This window comes from Salvelinus namaycush, chromosome 9 (genome assembly GCF_016432855.1).
Source record: "Salvelinus namaycush isolate Seneca chromosome 9, SaNama_1.0, whole genome shotgun sequence".
Lineage (NCBI taxonomy): Eukaryota > Metazoa > Chordata > Actinopteri > Salmoniformes > Salmonidae > Salvelinus > Salvelinus namaycush.
The window spans coordinates 45,047,235-45,070,647 of NC_052315.1; the positions used below are offsets into that span (position 1 = coordinate 45,047,235).

The following is a 23,413-nucleotide window of genomic DNA, read 5'->3' on the forward strand; positions in this document are numbered from 1 at the left end:
AGGTGTGCAACTTTTATCTGTGCATCAAGGGTCTTCCAGCCTCCTGTCAATGTTAAAACAGTCAAACAATAACAACTCCATCGTGTGTTTTCACCATCTAGCGTGTTTCTGCGTCCATCCGCACCGATCACCACGTCAAATTCATAGTCAGTGAGGGGGTGGTTTGATGGTCTAATCTCAGCTCTCCATCCAGGCCCTGGGAAAAGGAGAAGATACAGTATTAGACAAGCTTTCCGAGACAGCAGCAAGTCATATGAATACAGCAATATATTGTAAACATTTACTATTTTCCATGACTGTTAAGGTTTCATCTGAGTTTATTGGATGACGAGACACGACATGGTGCTTTTAGATTAATGTGAGGGCACGGTTAAATACATAGCTAAGTTGTCTGCAACTCTATTTTATTTGTATTTAACTAGGCAAGTCAGTTAAGAACAATGACAGCCTACCCCGGCCAAACCCGGACGACGCTGGGTCAATTGTGCGCCACCCTATGGGACTCCCAATCATGGCCGGATGTGATACATCCTGGATTCGAACCAGAGAAGGTAGTGACACCTCCTGCACTGAGATGGAGTGCCTTAAACCGCCGCACCACTCGGGAGCCCATATAGCTGGAGTCTTGCTGGGGGTTTGTAATCTTTCACAATGCAGCGTGGTAAGTGGCAATGATGCAGAGCGAAAACAGTGACCCTCTCCATATCGGCTCAACACTCGTGCCACACAGTCTTACAGAAACGCGCCAGGCCCATGCCACATTCTCCTGAGGTACCCCCTGAAGGACACTGCCACTGCTGCAGACGAGGACACATTTCAACCCTAAATTTAGGCTAGTCTTCCATCTCTGTCTTCTTCTATATTTATCAGTCTAGTGTCAACTCTGCCACCACATGCAACTGAAGAAATAACCGGGAGAAAAACAGGACGCTTGTTTAAATCCAATGTTCAAAATAAAAATAAAAAATAAATAAAAAAATGGGACAGTTGGTGAAGCTTAGGGACTCTGAAGAACTTTGAAATACAGCTTCATAAATATACAATGGGCTTGTTTTTGGCCTCAACTCAAATTAGGCAAGCAACATTGCAAGCTGATAATTCACAGAATAACAATGTAAAAAGCAGATTTATGACAAATATGCAAGCATGAAGTAACAATAAAATAAACAGAAATAAATAGTTTGTTGTAAACACAGCTGTTTAGTGATGATTGCCATGGACATGTTAACATGGCATGGAGGCTAGGGTTGTGACGGTCATGGAATTTTGAAGGATGGTTGTTCAGCCAAATGACCCACGGTCACCATTATAATCACTTGAATAGCAAAATAATGAAGCAAAAAAAGTATGTGTTGCTGCTGCAGGGAGGGGGGCATTGCCTAAGCAACCAAAGACTTGTTTGCTCCACCATTTTACCCCTGAAACAGACTCAACAGCTCAAATGGTGGTGTGTGTGGGGGGGTGGGGTCATGATGTTTTTCATCCATAATCGTAGGTTACACAATTATACGGTACTTGTGCACGCCCTAATGAAGGTTTGATGTTCTGAAGCTTCCTTTCACAGACTGATGCTGGACCTGATACCACTGGGTCGGATTCAAAAGTGTAGGGACAGAAAGCTGAATTAAAAAAAAAAGAAGAAAGTTACCTTCATTCTCCTGGTTGTCCGGTGGTTCCAGCAGGTTAACAAACTCCACGTTGACATGGACCTCCACTCCCACGATGAGGGAGACCTTCAGCAGCATGAGCTGGAGCTGGCGAATACCTTCATGACAAACAGATCAGGTATATTTAAAGTGGCAGTGCAGTTTTATTTAAAAAGTGATTTTACTGATACAGTATTTGCCCATTATGAAAAAAGGCCTTTTTGTGTAGAGCAGTTTGAAAAAAAACATCCTGTTCAGGTGGGAGGGAGTTTTTGGCCCAGATCATATCACATCAATCTGAGCTGATCATTCTGACCATCATCATCACCATCATCTTTTATTTGCATATGCATCCTCCTACTTTGAAGGCGTAAGAAGGGTAGGCTCTAGAGTCTAAATGATCCTATCCGCTGTTAGATTTGAAATAAGCTCACGAACGGATAGTAAAGCTCAAACCAAGTTTATTCACCAACTGGGTATCACAGCTGCCTCTGACAAAGCCTTACACATCTGGACAACCAATACATCCGTTGCTAGACAGGATTTAAGGGGAAGCCTGTTCTTTCTCACTTCATCTGACCTGACCTCAGCCCAAATTCCTCACTCCTCCCCATTGCACAGCTGTCCTACCTTATCTGTTGACTGAAACCAGACTGTGGCCCTTCTCTCCATAGGATACCTAATATCTAACAATAACATGTTCTGACAGAATGTAAACTTTCTGCATTACCCTCTCTCCCTTAGTAACATGAATAAGGATATTTCAAGTTTAGAAGTCAGTACCCATCACCGCCAATCAGGGCCTTTTATGTAAATTTGGATTACATTTGTATCGACACGCACGCACAATCAGACTGAGCATTTCAATGGCAAAATGAGGCTCAGGGAAATAAATGATAAAAAATATTTTTGGTGTTATTTCCATGAAATAAACAGTGACTTGTTAGACATAGTGATCATTAAAAAAAAACTGCATGGGGGCTTTAACAACACATATCCATCAACACACAATCTCCAATAACCTGTGGCCTTGCTAGGCTTAGAGACATGGTTAGTGAAATGCCACATGACGGATTCCATTCTGAGGTATAGGTGGAGCTAGCTAGCAGCTGGTAAGTCTGTTTTCAACTTCATAAGTTAATGTGAGGATAAAGGACACCAGAAGGTTACTATCTGGCAGCAGTGGTTTGAAAAACACACAGCATTTGCATTTATGGGCTCCTCCACTTTGCATGTTATCTAAGGCAAGGAAGTAGCAGGGAGATGTATAACTCTCTCACACAATCATCAGATCTCTCGGCAGAGCGACCTGGATGTACAGTACCAGTCAAAAGTTTGGACACACCTACTCCAACAGTTTTTCTCTATATTTACTATGCTGTAGAATAATAGGGACATCCAAACTATGAAATCATGTAGTAAAAAAAAAAAAAAAGAAAGTTAAACAAAATATATTTCATGTTTTAGATTCTTCAAAGTAGCCACCCTTTGCACACTCCTGGCATTCTCTCAACCAGCTTCATGAGGTAGTCACCTGGAATGCATTTCAATTAACACGTGTGCCTTGTTAATTTGAGGAATTTCTTTCCTTCTTAATGTGTTTGAGCCAATCAGTTGTCTTGTGACAAGGTAGGGGTGGTATACAGAAGATTGCTCTATTTGTTAAAAGACCAAGTCCATGTTATGGCAAGAACAGCTCAAATAAGCAGAGAGAAATGACAGTCCATCAGTACTTTATGACATGAAGGTCAGTCAATGCGGAAAATTTCAAGAACTGTCGCAAAAACCATCAAGAGCTATAATGAAACTGGCTCTCATGACACCACCACAGGAAAGGAAGACCCCGAGTTAACTCTGCTGCAGTTGTTAAGTTCCTTAGAGTTACCAGCCTCAGAAATTGCAGCCCAAATAAATGCTTCACAGAGTTCAAGTAACAGACATCAACAACTGTTCAGAGGAGACTGCGTGAACCAGGCCTTCATGGTCAAATTGCTGCAAAGAAACCACTACAAAGAACACCAATAAGACTTGCTTCAGCCAAGAAACACGAGCAATGGACATTAGACCGGTGGAAATCCAAATGTGAGATTTTTGATTCCAACCGCACGTCTTTGTGAGACGCAGAGTAGGTGAACGGATGATCTCCGCATGTGTGGTTCCCACCGTGAAGCATGGAGGAGGTGGTGTGACGGTGCTTTGCTTGTGACACCGTCAGTGATTTATTTCGAATTCAAGGCACACTTAACCAGCATGGCTACCACAGCATTCTGCTGCGATACGCCATTCCATCTAGTTTACACTTTATAGGACTATCATTTGCTTTTTAACAGGACAATGACCCAACACACCTCTAGACTGTGTAAGGGCTATTTGACCAAGAAGGAGTGATGAGTGCTGCATCAGAGGACCTGGCCTCCACAATCACCCAACCTCCATTTTTAATTTTAAACACACACCTTTATTTAACTAGACAAGTCAGTTAAGAACAAATTATTCTTAACGATGACAGCCTACACCGGCCAAACCCAGACTATGCTGGGCCAATTGTGCGCCGCCCTATAGGACTCCCAATCACAGCCGGTTGTGATACAGCCTGGATTCAAACCAGGGTGTCTGTAGTGAAGCCTCTAGCATTGAGATGCAGTGCCTTAGACCACTGCGACACTAGGGATGGTTTGGGATGAGTTGGACTGCAGAGTGAAGGAAAAGCAGCCAACAAGTGCTCAGCATGTGTGTGAACTCCTTCAATACTGTTGAAAAAGCATTCCAGGTGAAGCTGATTGAGAGAATGCCAAGTGTGCAAAGCTGTCATCAAGGCAAAGCGTGGCTACTTTGAAAAATATATTTAGATTTGTTTAACACTTTATTGGTTACTACATGATTCTATATGTGTTATTTCATAGTTTTGATGTCTTCACTATTATTCTACAATGTAGAAAATAGTAAAAATAAAGAAAAACAATTGAATGAGTAGGTGTCGAAACCTTTTTTTGACTGGTACTGTATATTGAAAATCTAACTAAACAACATGGGAGTGACAGATGGACAGATCATGTAACAATGTTACCATCTGAAAAATACCTTAGTCTGTTTTCCCCAACAGAACACCAAAACAAGGAAGAATAATATTACTTAACATACTTCCCAATGAGATAAGAATGGCATTACGAAAAGTATGAAACTTACTGATGTGGTCTATGGCTCCGGCACAAAATTTGCCATAGAACTTCTTGGCCCCGAGGCCCCTGAGGTCATGGATGGTGTAGGGCCACAGGTGGAGCACGTTGTTTCTGGAGAAGGTGTCCCTCTTCTCAATCACCACCACCTTGGCCCCCAGCAGAGCCAGCTCTATGGCTGTGCGCAGGCCACAGGGCCCTCCTCCAATGATCAAAGACTGGGCGGGGGGGGGGGGGGGGGGGGGGGGGGGGGGGGGGGGGGGGCGGAGGAGAACAAGGGCGACATCAGTATACAGTAGAAACTGTAATTAAAACACAACCAAGGTAAATTGTTGCAAAGGTGAAATGAAGTGTGACTACAGAAAATGTGATCAGCTACATCGAAGGCGTTCACCTCTTCTATATAAGTTATATTGTATTGCAACCTCTGTAAAGTTAAACAAACCATGCAACAGTATTCCAAACAATGTATTTTGTCTGGCAATCATTTTAAAGTGAAAAATCTGAGTCTCAGCACCATTCTGTTAACATGGAATTGCCCCTATGCTAAACATGCTAGAAAAAAAGTGGATATAAAGATGGGCATAATTATATATATTTTTTTTAACAGTCTGCCTTCTTTGTTCCAATACATTGCAAAATCAGCAAATCTCACAACAGAATGTATTTTGGTAGGTTTCATATGTGAGGAGGTTTAATCATGCTTTGTTTAAAATGTTCACATAGACGTGTGCAGCGTAGCTTTTCATTTCTCCACATTGTTCACAAGCATCTACCAGCTGGGTGTGCAGGGATATCACATCTCAAGACAGTGAAACACGATAAGAAAGAAACGCTCTGTTTCACCTGCATCACAACATTACCATGAAAGAGAAGTCATATTATGAAGTTACTGTACAGCTAGTACTCTAACATACTGTAAACCATATAAATAAATAGAACACAGTTATATGTGCTTCTGTTCTACGCTGTACGGAGGGACATACACTGTAGTATGGAGAGACATAACACATTTATCTACACTTCCATTTTACAGACTGTTACAAATCTACACAGGGGGATGGAAGATTTCCCTGTGGGCTATTTGAATAGTTAGGCCTTTCTTATTGGTATATTAACCAATTTACCACCTGTTGATAAATATCTCACCAGGCAGGCCAAAACTCCATCCAGGATGGTCTTTTCAAACAGCATGTTGAAAGGGCATCATATTTTTCACAATTTCATAGTATTATTCCAGCTATGAAATAATATATAAAAAACAGAAAAATAAAGTTTGACTGCACTGGGCCTTTAATACAAAGTAGCCTATTCCATCTGACGGTGATCACCTACATCTGACACAGGAAATGTTAACACTTTATTTGGATAGTCCCAAGTAGATGGTTTGTAGATGTTTAGTACAGGGCTCGACTACCGCATTTGGGGCCCTGGGGCACCTACCTCCGGGGCACCCAACCCTCGTATTCATATGCTATCTGGGGGGGCCCGTTTGGTAAACCGGCCTTGGTTCAGTAGATGTTCAGTAACATTTAAACAAACTATCTACTAACCCTAACCTTTATTCTAAACCTAAGCGTAACCTTAGCAAGCATTTTCTTATCAACAGACACTTTGTTGATAGTATGACCATCTGAAGATCTATAAGGGACTATCTAAATAAAATGTGACCCAGGAAAGTTATAAATCAAAACCAACCATCTATGAATCAGTCTTTATGCAGATATGGGATATTAACATGGACATGATCTATTCAATCCCAATGTGGGAGGTCTGCCCAATGGCAAATACAGGGTTTGTTCATTTAAAGGTTGTTCCTTATGTCTAGATGCTTTATTTCTTGTATCAAATCTAAATGACTTCCAACCTATGTACTATCTGCCACATAGATGTGAGTCTGACTTGTGCATTTGCATTACTGTGATAGCTTGACTGACTTCTTACCCTGGTGCCCTCACAGGCTTTGGCTTTCTTGTACTCCTTGTGGCCGGCTCTTTTGTCCAGTTTGGTCCAGAGGGCCTTGGCCTTCCAATTGGTGACCGTGGCTTTGAGGTTGCTGTAGAAGTTCCTGTAGTCCAGCGGGTCCAGATCCATCTGCCTGCATAGGATACTAAAGGCCTGCAGAGTGCCCTTACATGTGGACGCCTGGACAAAGTTCTCAAAGAGCTGCCCTGCCTGGGCGCTCCTCTCATCATCCTTTTCACCCATCTTCTGTTTTGGAGACTCGATCTGTCCGTCACTCCCTCGCTCTGTCTCCAGCTGCTCACAGGCTTAGTTAGACTAGGATCCGACTGCCATCTCACCGGGTTCTGGAAAAGAAAATGGCATTGGATTTTATTACAGTATCACTCTGTACTCAGACTGTGGTACTACGGGCAAAAATCATCAAGACATTTTCTCTGTGAAATGGTCTCCCAGTAATTAATAGCACTTAAACATTAAAACTATTACTGAAATGACAAATTACTTTGCTTAACAAGTTCACAAATATTAATTAGCACACTGTAGCATGATGCGTTACTGCAAATGTTTAAAATGAAAACAAGGTCACATTATAACTGTACGGAATGTCTGAGGCTCAACATTGACCCTACATGCACTCCTTGATATATAGTGCATTCGAAAAGTATTCAAACCCATTCCTTTTTTACGTTACATCCTTAGTATAAAATGGATTCAATAATTTACTTTTCCTCATCAATCAACACAAATACCTGATTTACATAAGTATTCAGACCCCTTGCTATGAGACTCAAAATTGAGCTCGGGTGCATTCGGTTTCCATTGATCATCCTTGAGATGTTTCTACAACTTCATTGGGAGTCCACCTGTGGTAAATTCAATTGATTGGACATGATTTGGAAAGGCAAACACCTGTCTATATAAGGTCCCATAGTTGACAGTGCATGTCAGAGCAAAAACCAAGCCATGAGGTCGAAGGAATTGTCCGCAGAGCTCCGAGACAGGATTGTGTCGAGGCACACATCTGGGGAAGGGTACCAAAAAACTTCTGCAACATTGAAGGTCCCCAAGATCACAGTGGCCTCCATCATTCTTAAATGCAAGAAGTTTGGAACCACCAAGATTCTTCCTAGAGCTGTCCGCCCGGACAAATTGAGCAATAGGGGGAGAAGGGCCTTGGTCAGGGAGATGACCAACAACCCGATGGTCACTGACAGAGCTCCAGAGCTCCTCTGTGGAGATGGGAGAACCTTCCAGAAGGGCAACCATCTCTGCAGCACTCCACCAATCAGGCCTTTATGGTAGAGTGTCCAGACGGAAGCCACTCCTCAGTAAGTCACATGACAGCCCGCTTGGAGTTTGCAAAATGCACCAAAAAGACTGACCATGAGAAACAAGATTCTCTGGTCTAATGAAACCAAGATTGAACTCTGGCCTGGATGCCAAGCGTCACGTCTGGAATAAACCTGGAACCATCCCTACGGTAAAGCATGATGGTGGCAGCATCATGCTGTTGGGATGTTTTCAGTGGCAGGGACTGGGAGACTAGTCAGGATCGAGGGAAAGATGAACAGAGCTAAGTACAGGGAGATCCTTGATGAAAACCTGCTCCAGAATGCTCAGGACCTCAGACTGGGGTTCACCTTTCAATGACCCTAAGCACACAGCCAAGACAACACAAGTGGCATCGGGACAAGTCTCTGAACGTCCTTGAGTGGCCCAGCCAGAGCCTGGACTTGAACCCGATGGAATGTTTCTGGAGAGACCTGAAAATAGCTGTGCAGCAACACTCCACATCCAACCTGACAAAGCTAGAGAGGATCTGCAGAGAAGAATGGGAGAAACTCCTGAAATACAGGTGTGCTAAGCTTGTAGCATCATGCCCAAGAACACTCGAGGCTGTAATCGCTGCCAAAGGTGCTTCAACAAAGTACTGAGTACTTTGTTGAAGCACCTTATGTAAATGTGATATTTCCGGTTTGCAATACATTTGCAAAAAATTCTAAAAATCTGTTTTTGCTTTGTCAGTATGGGGTATTGTGTGTAGATTGATGAAGGGGAAAAAACTATTTAATCCAACCTAGAATAAGGCTGTAACGTAACGAGATGTGGTAAAAGGGAAGGGGTCTGAATACTTTCCGAATGCACTATAAAGTTGTAAACCAAAATTTCCACTGAGCAGTTACAGAGAAACAGGAAAACTTGAAATAGTACAGCCTGTTTCAAGCATCAGGATGAATTTGCATAAATCCTCTAAAATACACCTAATTTGCATAGCTGGAGATATTCATCAGCTCATAATGACAGCTCTGAAACCATTAAAAAAGCCCAAGGATAAGACAAGGGATCTTTCCTCATTACAACACCAGTGTACCCTACACAATTTCCTGTCTGCAGCCTCTCCCATTACCTGTGTCAATAATAGTTTCACTAGACAGCCATTCAACTAGCCATCATTCAGTAGTTTATCCTCTGTGCGCATCTCCATAGTTAAAGGACCACCAATTTCAAGCAGCATATTGTAAAGGATGTAGTCAGAATGTATCTAAGGAAACCAAATATATTATTCAATGACCTTGTATAATACATTCTCTCAACAATGACTTCTCTACCCTTCATGGAAATTGGAATGTAAACCTGGATGTGTCGAAGGAACTTGACAAAATCCCAATACCATCAAAGCACTATAGTAGTGGCAACTCTTCTCCAGAGAGGAGAGAGAAAGCATTTTCCATGAGGCCCGAAACAGGAGCTCCTTCAATAGTGGAAAGGCTATGTGCAGAATGCAACCTGAACAAGTGAGAAGTCTGGCTGCAGTGGCTGAGGCCTGCCAGTCCACAGTAGCTCCCCTCTGCTTTTAGTGGACCAGAAGGGGTGTCATCTCTCATACGTAATCACATTCGGCAGATAGCAACAACATCTAATCTAACACTGAGTCTCTAGCATTGAAAGACAGCTGCTCTAGCATATTGAAAAACACACAGTAACTCACACACTTCCAGGGACTCAGTGTGCTATGGAAGTGTTCGCGGCCTAATCTATATATAACCGATTGTAGCACTGTGCATTGTGGGAATTTGCACAAAGTGCCTAGCATGATATCGCACCCACAATCTGCCTCTATTTACAGAAACAGTTTTAAATTGAGTACAGGAAAAACAAGACATTTTTCTATTTCCACTGAAGTCCCTGCATTTCTAATTAGACATGCACTCAGGGGAAATAGCTGCCTCCCTCTGTCATTCATATAGTCTAACCACTGTCCAAAGGATTTCACATTACTGGAACAAAGACACTATTCTATTTCAGTAACTGTCCTGTGTGGCGTGTGAACATGTCAACATGTAGCACAATGTCCAGCTCATGTTCAATGCAAAAACAACCACGACATAACAACAACAACAACTTAACAGAGGTCCATTGACTCTTGAGAGAACATAGCTTATCCAGAGAGAGATTCATCTTGAGAGACCTTAGTGGACAAAGAGTAGAAAGCACCGTTGATCAAAAGAATCAGATTCCAGAAATAAGCCCGGTCTAGTCTATCAACAGGGAGCAGAAAAACCACTAGCCTCCACAGAGACTCATGGGCAGTGGTGTGATGGAGCAGAGACTCCAGGACCCAGCAGGGTTATATGTGCTGCCAAGTCTAGGACTAGTTTCCTTGGAAAGACACAGGTCACAATTTCTTAGCATTTCACCAAGCCTTGACTGGAGCTCTTTGACGACAGGTCTACGGAGTAAGAATGGTGGACCATTCTTGATACAAACGGCAAACTGTTGAGCGTGAAAAGAACTGCAATGCTGCTGTGGTTGACACAAACCTGTGCACCTGGCACTTACCACCACACACCGTTCAAAGGCACTTACATTTTTTGTCTTGCTCATTCACACAATCAATGTCTCAAGGCTTAAGACCTCTTAAACCAGTCTCCTCCCCTTCATCTACACTGATTGAAGTGGATTTAATAAGTTACATCAATAAGGGATAGTAGCTTCACCTGGTCACTCAATGTCATGGAAAGAGCAGGTGTTCTTAATGTTTTGTACACTCAGTGTAGGTTACATGGACATTGCCTTAGGTAGGGGATAGAGTATACACATCCAGGTAACCAAGGAGTACAATGCACAGACAAGACATGGGTATCAGTTACAACAGGAAGGGTTTAATTTCTGTAACAGCCAGGACTACCGAAAGTCAAATATTATGACCTAAAAATCTTTACTGTAAGACATTCCCTCAAACGCGTTTAAAAATAATAAAAAATTTGAGTTTAATTGGAGACAAAGCAAAATGAGTTTGCTGTAGTACCACATAGGGAGTACCACAGAGGGTTAATGTCAAGAACAGAACAGTGCTGTCTGTCCAGCAGGCACAGTACGAAGCAGAGAAAGTTGTGCCTTCTCATTGTGAGACATGAATCAAAGGAGAGCCGACAAGTGCCTGGCCAGACAGACTGTGTGCCAGCAACACCTTTGAAAAACGTGGCTCACTGGCTCAGAGTACCAATTAAAGAGATTCACAAAGACTTCTCTTCATACCACTACAGCCTGTGTAAACAGATCTTTGTAGAGTACAGGCAATGAGAATATCATAATATCAGACACAGTCTGGAGCATAGCACATTGCTTTTCTGAGGGAAGATCCAATGGTCTCACACTAAGCGTTAAGGTTTTAGGCGTGTCAGAGTGGTGGTGTGGTGAATGGGAATTTAAAGCGGTTGGCTGGTGACATGCAGGTTTAAATATGATGCTGATTATCTCCAGCACGCTCCGTTTCCTCTGAGGCAGGAAACATCCACTGTAGGAATGTCAGAGAAATATTGACCTGATTCAGGACAGACGGGACTGTTTGTTCGAGGTGAAAGAGAAGGAACACAAACAGAGAAGGCCTAAGGCCATTATGAAATATAATCCCATTATGAAATATAATCCTATTATTCAGGCCAGTTGTGATCCTTTCGTCCAATCAGAAAAGGACATAACCTAACTTGACCAAAAAAATAGCATTGCAGTCAGAAATGAAATCGAATTAATAATATTCTAACTTAGATTCATCATGAAAATAATACAGAACAATCCATTGAAGATCATGGTCTGACTCAGTCACAGTCCTCTTAATTGATTAGCATTTACCAGATTAAGCAGTTAACTTTATCAGAGAAAACTTCCTGCTTGACATGGCCCCCCGTCTGTCTGCCCAATGGACAGTTTCAAACGTTAGCCTTAAATGACCTGGGAATGTACAGTCATGTTTGGACACACCTACTCATTCAAGGGTTTTCTTTATTTTGACTATTTTCTACATTGTAGAATAATAGTGAAAACATCAAAACTATGAAGTAACATATGGAATCATGTAGTAACCAACAACAACAAAAAAAGTGTTACATCAAAATATATTTTAGATACTTCAAAGTAGCCACCCTCTGCCTTGTTGGCAGCTTAGCACACTCCGTACAAAGCTCTCCCTGACCCTCCATTTGGCAAATCTGACCATAACTCTATCCTCCGGATTCCTGCTTACTCGCTCAATACGGAAGTGGTCAGATGACGCAGATGCTAAGCTGTAGGACTGTTTTGCTAGCACAGACTGGAATATGTTCCGGGATTCTTCCGATGGCATTGAGGAGTACACTACATCAGTCACTGGCTTCATCAATAAGTGCATCGATGACGATGTCCCCACAGTGACCGTACGTACATTGCCTGTAATCCATGGCTTCTGGTTGGGCTATATCAGCACTGAGCTAAAGGGTAGAGCTGCCGCTTTCAAAGAGCAGGACTCTTACCCGGACAATTATAAGAAATCCCGCTATGCCCTCCAACGATCCATCAAACAGGCAAAGCATCAATACAGGACTAAGATTGAATCCTACTACACCGGTTCCGATGCTCGTCGGATGTGGCAGGGCTTGTAAACTATTATGGACTACAAAGGGAAGCACAGCTGTGAGCTACACAGTGACACGACGAGCTAAATTACTTCCATGTCCGCTTCGAGGCAAGCAACACTGAAGCATGCATGAGAGCACCAGCTGTTTCCGGATGACTGTGTGAGTAAGGGCCGAAAGGATTACCAGGACGTGTTCTCTGAGCAGACCAACTGGTAAGTGTCTTCACTGACATTTTCAACCTGTCCCTGAACGAGTCTGTAATACCAACATGTTTCAAGCAGACCACCATAGTCCTTGTGCCCAAGAACACCAAGGTAACCTGTCTAAATGACTACAGACCCGTAGCACTCACACTTGTAGTCAAGTGCTTTGAATGGCTGGTCATGGCTCACATCAATAGCATTATCCCAGAAACCCTAGACCCACTTCAATTTGCATACCGCCCCAACAGATCCACAGATGATGCAATCTCCATTGCACTCCACACTGCCCTTTCCCACCTGGACAAAAGGAACACCTATGTGAGAATGCTATTCATTGACTACAGCTCAGCGTTCAACACTACAGCACCCTCAAAGCCCATCACTAAGCTAAGGACCCTGGGACTAACCACCTACCTCTGCAACTGGATCCTGGACTTCCTGACGGGCCACCCCCAGGTGGTAAGGGTAGGTAACAACATCGGCCACACTGATCCTCAACACAGGGACCGCTCAGGATTGTGTACTCAGTCCCCCCTGTACTCCCTGTTCACCCACAACTGCATGACTCCAACACCATCTTTAAGTTTGCCGATGACACAACAGTGGTAGGCCTGATGACCGACAATGACGAGACAGCCTATAGGGAGGAGGTCAGACACCTGGCAGTGTGGTGCCAGGATAACAACCTCTCCCTCAATGTGATCAAGACAATGGAGATGATTGTGGACTACAAGAAAAGGAGGGCCGAGCACAACCCCATTCTCATCGATGGGGCTGTAGTGAAGCAGGTTGAGAGCTTCAAGTTCCTTGGTGTCCACATCACCAACAAACTGTCACGGTCCAAACACCAAGACAGTCGTGAAGAGGGCACGACAACGCCTTTTTCCCCCTCAGGAGACTGAAAAGATTTGGCATTGGTTCTCAGATCCTCAAAAAGTTCTACAGCTGCACCATCGAGAGCATCCTGACTGGTTGCATCACTGCCTGGTATGGCAACTGCTCGGCCTTCGACTGCAAGGCACTACAGAGGGTAGTGCGTACGGCCCTGTACATCACTGGGGCCAAGCTTCTGCCATCCAGGACCTCTATGGCAAGCGGTGACAGAGCAAAGCCCTAAAAATGTCCAAAGGCTCCAGCCGCCCTAGTCATAGACTGTTCTCTCCGCTGCCACACGGCAACGGTACTGGAGCGCCAAGTCTAGGTCCAAAAGGCTTCTTAGCTTCTACCCCCAAACCACAAGACTCCTGAACATCTAGTAAAATGGCAACCCAGGCTATTTGCATTGACACCCCCCCCCTCACATTTTTACACTGCTGCTACTCTGTTTATTATCTATGCATAGTCACTTTAACTCTACCTACATATTACCTCAAATACCTGGACTAACCTGTGCCCCCGCACATTGACTCTGTACCGGTACCCCCTGTATATAGCATCGTTACTGTCTAATTATTTTTCTTTTGTATTTGTTTACTTAGTACATACTTTAACACATTTTTTCTTAAAACTACATTGTTGGTTAAGGTCTTGTAAGTAAGCACTTCACCTGTTGTATTTGGCACATGTGACAAATAACATCTGATTTGATTTGTCATTTCAGTTTATGTTACAAAACAAGCAAGTATAGTATAGAGAATCATTGTACCATCTAAACCACTGAAATATATTGTCAATAACCAAAGATATTGTATTTTCAGCTGGTGTACAAAACTGAAAGTAAAAGATGCAAAAACAAAACTTAAAAACGGGAAGCATAGAAAAGCGCACATAGCACAGATCTACCGCTTCTTATACTTGCTTTCAATGAGACTGATAGCTCTATAACTCACATTGTAATGTGAGTTTGGTCAGGTCGCCCAAAAAGTTACATACTGCAGCTTTAAATGGATCACAACATTTTATTTGCAACTTTGGGTAGAAAACCAATAGCTTTTGCTCATGATGAAAATAAATGGTGTGGTCATCCTCACAAGTCAAGCTAGTTCTCCATGAAAGCAATTCAGTGTGTCCTCTTTTTAGCAACCTAACGCTTTACCATTTACCATTAAACCCAACCCAATACCAATGCCAATCACTATACTGTGTGTGTTTGGGACTTACCATTGAAAACCATTAGAGACCATGATATTGAAGCCATTAGAACTGCTGTATCCTAATGGTTTGCTTGTTCACCAGGAATGGTCTAACTAATCCAGATCTTTTTTTAAGGGAATAAACCACACAGAGGGGCTATTTCCTGGACACATATTTAGCCAACAGAAGGATGTACTGAATTTCTTTCATGGAGGACTGGCTATAGGGGCGGCAGGTAGCCTAGCGATTAATAGGGTTGGACCAGTAACAGAATGGTTACTGGTCCGAATCCCCGAGTTGGCATGGTAAAAAAAAAAAAAGTCTGCTGTTCTACCCTTGAGCAAGGCAGTTAACCCCCAACAACTGCTCCCTGGGTGCTGATGACGTTGATGTCGATTAAGAAAGCCCCACGCACCTCTCCGACTCCTCTCTGAGAACCTTCGAGAAGGACAACCATCTCTGCAGCACTCCAACAATCAGGCATTTATGGTAATGGCCAGACGGAAGCTACTCCTCAGTAAAAGGCACATGACAGCCCACGTGGAGTTTGAGTCTTTAGGGGCCTTTTGGCAGACACGATTCTCTGGTCTGATGAAATCAAGATTCTTTGGCCTGAATGCCAAGCGTCATGTCTGGAGGAAACCTGACACCATCCCTACGGTGAAGCATGGTGGCGGCAGCATCATGCTTTGGGGATGTTTTTTAGCGGCAGGTACTTGGAGACTTGTCAGGATCGAGGGAAAGATGAACGGAGCAAAGTACAGAGAGATCCTTGATGAAAACCTACTTCAGAGCACTCAGGACCTCAGACTGGGGCAAAAGTTCACCTTCAAAACAGGACAACGACTACACACAGCCAAGACAACACAGGAGTGGCTTCAGGACAAGTTTCTGAATGTCCTTGAGTGGCTCAGCCAGAGCCCGGACTTGAACATCTCTGGAGAGACCTGAAAATAGCTGTGCAGCAATGCTCCCCATCCAACCTGACAGAGCTTGAAAGCATCTGCATAGAATGGGAGAAACTCCCCAAATACAGGTGTGCCAAGCTTGTAGCATCATACCAAGAAGACTCAAGGCTGTAATCACTGCCAAAGGTGCTTCAAAGTACTGAGTAAAGAGTCTGAATACTTATGAAAAACTGAAATATCACATTTGTAAACATTTCTAAAAAACAGTTTGATTTGTCATTATGGGGTATTGAGTGTAGATTATTTTATTTAACTAGGCAAGTCAGTTAAGAACAAATTTTATTCTACCCCAGCCAAACCCTCCCCTAACGTGGACGATGCTCGTCCAATTGTGTGCCGCCCCATGGGACTCCTGATTACGGCCGGTTGTGATACAGCCCGGGTTCAAACCAGGGCCTGAAGTGACGCCTCTTGCACTGAGATGCAGTGCCTTAGACCGCTGCGCCACTCAGGAGCATTTATAAAACAATTGAATCCATTTTAGAATAAGGCTGTAACGTGACAAAATGTGAATACAGAATACACTGTATGCTTTGCGACATACAATGTCCAAAAGTTACCTAGTAAAACACACAAGCAATCACAGTAATAATACTGTCAAAGGAAAACGTCTGTCTCCCGCTCACATGCTTCTTTCTGTATGAATATTTTGGTCTCAGTCAACATTCCCAGAATATATATTGGCCTCTGACAGAAACCCATCCGGTTCAACAGTGACACTGACACCACTAGCTCCTGGTGTATTTTTGTCTTGCCTCAGGGCTGATATGCAGGCACAGCCCTTATAAGACACTTATAAGTGACAGGAAGTAGTGAGACCTTGTGTAACTGTTTTTTTTCCCTCCCCTGCATGGGCAAGAAGGGAGAGATTATTCTGGAAAGCTCACATGAAAAAAGGTAGAAGATTAACATCTCTGCTCTAACAATGGGAATAAGGCCCTTATAGAAAAAAATCATTTGGCCATTGAGAGGGCTCAGGATTAAAGTCAAATTGGCAGGAACTACTGTACATTCAGTAAGAGCCAGGTTTTTATAAATGGTTATGCTCCCAGGAAATCTTCACCTGGAATACAGTCATATAATTTGAGATGGTTTGGTTCCAACCGCCGTGTCTTTGTGAGACGCAGAGTAGGTGAACGGATGATCTCTGCATGTGTAGTTCCCACCGTGAAGCATGGAGGATGGTGTGGGGGTGCTTCGCTGGTGACACTGTTGGTGATTTTTTTAGAAATCGAGGCACACTTAAACAGCATGGCTACCACAGCATTCTGCAGCGATACGCCATCCCATCTGATTTGCGCTTAGTGGGACTATCATTTGTATTTCAAAAGGACAATGACCCAACACACCTCCAGGCTGTGTAAGGACTATTTGACCAAAGAGAGTGATGGAGTGCTGCATCAGATGACCTGGCCTCCACAATCACCCGACCTCAACTCAATTGAGATTCTTCGGTCCAACTCATCCCGAACCGTGAAGTAAAAGCAGCCAACAAGCGCTCAGCATATGTCGGAGGAAACACCATTCAACTGTCGACTGGGGTCAGCCTGCAGGCACCCGGCACGCCATAAGGAGTCACTAGGGCCCGATGAGCCAATTAAAGCCCCCATGGCCTAACCCAGACAACGCTGGGCCAATTGTGCGCTGTCCTATGGGACTCCCGGCCACGGCAAGTTGTGGCTTAACTCTTAAACTTAGCCACCTAGCTAACGTTAGCCACCTAGCTAGAATTCATAACATATCATGTTTGGCAAATTCTTAACATATAATAGGAATTGTAATTCGTAATGTGATGGACATCCACAAATTAATACATGCCATATGAAACATAAAATATGCTAAATGGAGTGTCTCAAATGTATATACAGAATACAAAATTCTCTGAGACCATGTTGTCAAGACAGCCTTGGTTACAGCTTATCTATGTTGAAGAAGTTACTCAGAGCAAATTGATGACTGTAGGCTATTTCAATAGTTTAGTGTCTCAAATAATCAGACATACACCATAGAAAACACTTGATTTTGCAATAACAGTGCAGGGCCCCAGTATGCACACATCACCTGTTGTAAAATATGGAGCATGATCTTTTTAAACTAGGACTGCAGTGGTGGAAAAAGTACTCAATTGTCATACTTGAGTAAAAGTAAAAAGTAAAAGCTTTACATCAAACTTCTTATATTAAGCAAACCAGACGGCACGATTCTTTTGTTTATTATTATTTCTTTTTTTACGGACAGACAGGGGCACACTCCAACACTCATAAATAATTTACAAACCCCCGTATTTGTGTTTATGGAGTCCGCCAGATCAGAGGCAGTAGGGATGACAATGTGTTATATTGATAAATGCGTGAATTGGACCATATTGCTGTCCTGCCTGAACATTTGAAATGTAACGAGTACTTTTGGGTGTCAGGAAAAATGTATGGGAGTAAAAAGTACACAATTTCTTTAGGAATCCGGTGGAGTAAAAGTAACAGTTGTCAAAAAAATAAAGTACAGATACCGCAAAAAACTATTTCAGTGAAAAGACTTTGCATTACTACTTAAGTACTTTACACCACTGGGACTGTGTAACCAAACACTATTTATTCAGTATTCAGAATCCGATAGCATCTCCCAATAAATGTATAAATATTTCAGTTGCACGCGTTGAACAGAAATAATACGAGCTAAACTTGAATAGAACACACAAGCAATGTATGTTTAAAGTGTTAAAAGCTCACCTGAATAGTTAGTCGGTCAGTCGTACACTCACGCTCAAATGAGAAACAGACTGTCATTCACTTACATCTGTGTGTCAATTGAAACGAACTTCAAAATGACAGCTGTCCTAATCAAAACGCCTTGTTTTATCCAGAATAAACAACGTTTCCACCGAGCAATAAACTTCAAGGTATCCAACTTCTACCTAAGTCAGTTGACTATTGAAAATGTTATGAAGTTGTAGCCGACAAACCGGAGCCGGATAAAGCCTGACGAAGTCTTTAGAGGAGGTGCTACGGAGTAATGACGTCCAATGAGAAGCTGAGCGATAACCTTGAAGCGTAAATTTGCTGCCAAACGAATCCTCCGATAAACTGTGAGCAACTTTCTCCCTGTAAGTAGACCTCTAAAAACATTTTGGAACCTAATGCATTTGAGAATAAATGGAGGAATAGTTAATGCATTATGTTGTCTAACATAAAGAAGTTGCACAATTTGTCATGACCGTCTTCACAGTGGGTACACATGTGACAATAGATGCCCAAGGCAGCCCAAATAGCTAACTCCAAGGAGTCATTGTCAATAGACAGGATAGACATAATAAGAACGCACTCACACACACACACACACGCGCGCGCGCGCCCTTCTCCACATTGCATGGTATTTTATTGCCTTGAGAAAAGCTATGCTTTTGGACGACTTCAGTTACAGAGAGCGAGCAAACCCTCCACACACTGACATAACAAATTAGGGCTTCGGAATGACAAACCAGCCACATAGTAAAGTGAACCTAGAGGTTCAAGGAGCTAACATTTATAACCTGCCACAATATCCTATGATAAGCACATCTCCAGGCTGTATCACAACCGGCGGTGATTGGGAGTCCCGTAGGGCGGCGCACAATTGACCCAGCGTCGTCCGGGTTTGGCCGGTGTAGGCCGTATTTGTAAATAATAATTTTATTTTAATTAACTGACTTGCCAAGTTAAATAAAATAAAAAATAAAACATCTCAAGACAGGGCCTAAGGGGCCTCTGTGAGTGTTTAAGAGTGAGTTATCCCATACATTTGGAAAACAGGCCCTATGGAAACATATTGTAAAAAAATATTTTCTATGATAATTTTATTGAGCAAAAAAAACTTTTTTGTTGTTGAATTTTCTAACTGAATCCGAGACTGATCATATGCCTTTGACTGTACGTGTGGAAAAATAGGATTACATGTCCATCTACAGGACAAAAAGTGCTATTGCAAATCCATAACAACTTGCACAGCACAGCCAACATGGTCAACTTCTCTCTCTGCCAATGGCGGCTGGTGGGAGGAACTATAGGAGGATGGGCTCATTGTAATGGCTGGAACAGAGTTAATGGAACGGAGTCAAGCATGTGGTGTCTATATCTTTGATGTGTTTGACACCGTTCCATTTACTCTGTTTCAACCATTACAATGAGCACATTCTCCTATAGCTCCTCCCACCAGCCCCCACTGCTCTATGCGTTATATGCTACAAATATTATTATTATAAAAATATATAATTTATTTTTATTATTATAAAATGTCAAATTACAAATGAATAACAAAAAAACATAGGACATCACCTTATGTATTTTCTCTGAAGAAACATAAAATAACATTAAAATAACATTATGAATGTATTATTATGTATTATATTTCTTATCCAGCAGGGGGCAACCTTCTAACATAAACTGTGCATCAATCTTGACATGTTCTCCAAAACACAAAGGAGATTTCATTAATTGAGTAAGTCCTGAAAGTATTGCTTTGCATATGGAATTCAATTCTTTATAATGTACTGGAAAGTTATATGTTTCTGAGAACTTTCTATACCGCCCGAACAGATCCACAGATGATGCTATCTCTATTGCACTCCACACTGCCCTTTCCAACTTGGACAAAAGGAACACCTACGTGAAAATGCTACAATGACTACAGCTCAGCGTTCAACACCATAGAGCCCTCAAAGCTCATCACTAAGCTAAGGACCCTGGGACTAAACACCTCCCTCTGCAACTGGATCCTGGACTTCCTGATGGTCTGCCCCCAGGTGGTAAGGGTAGGTAACAACACATCTGCCACGCAGATCCTCAACACATGGGCACCTGAGGGGTGCGTGCTCAGTCCCCTCCTGTACTCCCTGTTCACCTATGTCTATACTATCTATTGCATCTTAGCCTATGCCGCTCTGACATTACTCATCCACATTTTTATATATTCTCATTCCATACCTTTACTTAGATTGTGTGTATTAGGTATTTGTTGTGAAATTGTTAGATATTGCTTGTTAGATATTGCTTCACTGTCGGGAATTAGAAGCATAAGCGTTTTGCTACACTCGCAATGACATCTGCTAAACACGTGTATGTGACCAATAAAATTTGATTTGATTTGACTCTATGCCCAGGCACGACTTCAACACCATCATTAAGTTTGCTGACGACACAACAGTGGTTGGCTTGATCACCGACAACGATGAGACAACCTATAGGGAGGAGGTCAGAGACCTGGCCGTGTGGTGCCAGGATAACAACCTCTCCCTCAACATGATCAAGACAAAGGAGATGATTGTGGACTACAGGAAAAGGAGGACAGAGTACGCCCCCATTCTCATCGACGGGGCTGTAGTGGAGCAGGTTGAGAGCTTCAAGTTCCTTGGTGTCCACATCACCAACAAACTATCATGGTCCAAACACACCAAGACAGTCGTGAAGAGGGCACGACAAAGCCTATTCCCCCTCAGGAGACTGAAAAGATTTGGCATGGGTCCTCAGATCCTCAAAAGGTTCTCCAGCTGCAACATCGAGAGCATCCTGACTGGTTGCATCACTGCCTGGTATGGCAGTGATGCCCCCCCGCCCCCTCTTTTACGCTGCTGCTAGTCTCTGGTTATTATCTATGCATAGTCACTTTAACTCTACCTACATGTACATATTACCTCAATTACCTCGACTAACCTGTGCCCCCGCACATTGACTCTGTACCGGTACCCCCTGTATATAGCCTCCCTACTGTTATTTTACTGCTACTCTTTAATTATTTGTTATTTTTATTTTTTACTTTTCTATTTTTTTACCAAACACTTATTTTTCTTAAAACTACATTGTTGGTTAAGTGCTTGTAAGTAAGCTTTTCACTGTAAGGTCTACTACACCTGTTGTGTAGTATAGTCCCGTGTAGCTCAGTTGGTAGAGCATGGCGCTTGCAACGCCAGGGTTGTGGGTTCGTTTCCCACGGGGGGCCAGTACAAAAAAAGGTATGAATGTATGTACTTGTAAGTCGCTCTGGATAAGAGCGTCTGCTAAATGCTAAATGACTTAAATGTAAATGTAAATGTTGTATTCGGCGCATGTGACAAATACAATTCGATTTGATTTGAAGAGAGTATATTTCCTTCTTTGTCAAATAAATCAAGCACAAATATATCTCTTTCAAATAACTTAGGAAAGAACAAAGACTTGTTTTTAACAACAATATCTTTGTTGTTCCACAGAAGTGCCTGGGTAATCTCATTTGTGTTTTGATGGGTAATTTTGCTGGAGAATAGTTGCACTTCCACAAAAATTGAAGACCACCCAATTTCATAAAAATATGACAGGGAATGAAGTACCATATAGTTTCAGAGCTAAGCATACATCCTTTTATCCAGATATTGTTGATATCAAGGAAATCTAGTACTTCAAGCCCGCCATCAGCTCTTTGGTTTGATATTACAGACTTCTTAAGTTTGCGTTGTTTATTTTTCCATATAAAGTCTAGGAAAGTGTTGTTGATATCCTTACTGGTTTGATCAGCTACAAATAGGGATAGAGCACGGTAGACAAAACGTGACAGACCCTCTGCTTTGGACAATAAAACCCTTCAAATAATAAAGAGGTCACGCTGGAGCCAGTTATTAAAGATGGATTTTGTTTTCTTTCATCGCTGAGAGAAATTGAGATGTTGACGGACAATGTGTTTTTTGATGATGCAGACAAAAGACCATCTGTTCCAGGTACTTTGCCCTTCTTCATAGATCTAAGACCATCTCTAATCTCTCCTATAGAAAACTCCAATATAATTGGAACATGACCCTGTTTTATAAAATGTTCACATTCAATCCCATGAAAATTTGATTTATACAGATTTTCATAGAAAGAATACACAAAGTTAGAGAGGAGCTTAGGGTCTTTACACAAGGTATTGTCAATATTTAAGGCAGAAAGAGATTTTCTCTTATAGTTTATTTTTTCAAGAGCAAAAAAAGTGCTGTTTTTCTCACCCTCAACCCATTGTTCTCTAGATCTAGAAAAGGCCCCTTTTCTAAAAAAAAACATTCAATTTATTCAGAAGCTCATCTTCTTTCAAAAATGTTTGCTTCTTTAGTTCCTTACTGTGTGCCATGTAGATAGATCTTACTTTGAATTAAAATATTTCCCAGTTACTTCCATGCTTTGGTTCTAAATAATTTGACCTAAACTAGTCTAAGATCAAGTTATTTATGCTCTTGTTAAAAGACTGGCTCATTTAGGAGTGAATTATTACGTTTCCATTATCTTCGAATGCCACTGGATTTTCCAGAACATTCTAAATTCAATAATATAATTTTATGATCAGTCAAAGGAGCATGTTTATGACTTAGTTCTTGTACATACTGTAAAAGTGGGGGAGAAAAGAGAAACCGATCAAGTCTGGATCTGACCATCATTGACCTATTACATCAGGTGCATTCATTTAAGTTTGTACTAAAGAAGCGCCATGTATCGATCCCTGTCAGTTTACTTC

The 23,413-nt window shown here is 42.2% G+C and overlaps 1 protein-coding gene across 1 annotated transcript in view; it reads right to left on the bottom strand.

Moving 5' to 3' along the window:
* Window positions 1-18,854, bottom strand: part of LOC120053289 (protein-methionine sulfoxide oxidase mical2b-like) — an 81,750-nt gene extending 62,896 nt beyond the window's left edge. The window contains exons 1-5 of the mRNA XM_039000425.1: window positions 18,652-18,854; window positions 6,767-7,131; window positions 4,833-5,040; window positions 1,649-1,765; window positions 95-196 (exon numbers count right to left, since the gene is read on the bottom strand). Coding sequence (XP_038856353.1) covers window positions 95-196; window positions 1,649-1,765; window positions 4,833-5,040; window positions 6,767-7,030 — 691 coding nt within the window. The 5' untranslated portion in view covers window positions 7,031-7,131; window positions 18,652-18,854. The remainder of the gene's footprint in view (window positions 1-94; window positions 197-1,648; window positions 1,766-4,832; window positions 5,041-6,766; window positions 7,132-18,651) is intronic.
* Between the last annotated feature and the right edge of the window lie 4,559 nt (window positions 18,855-23,413).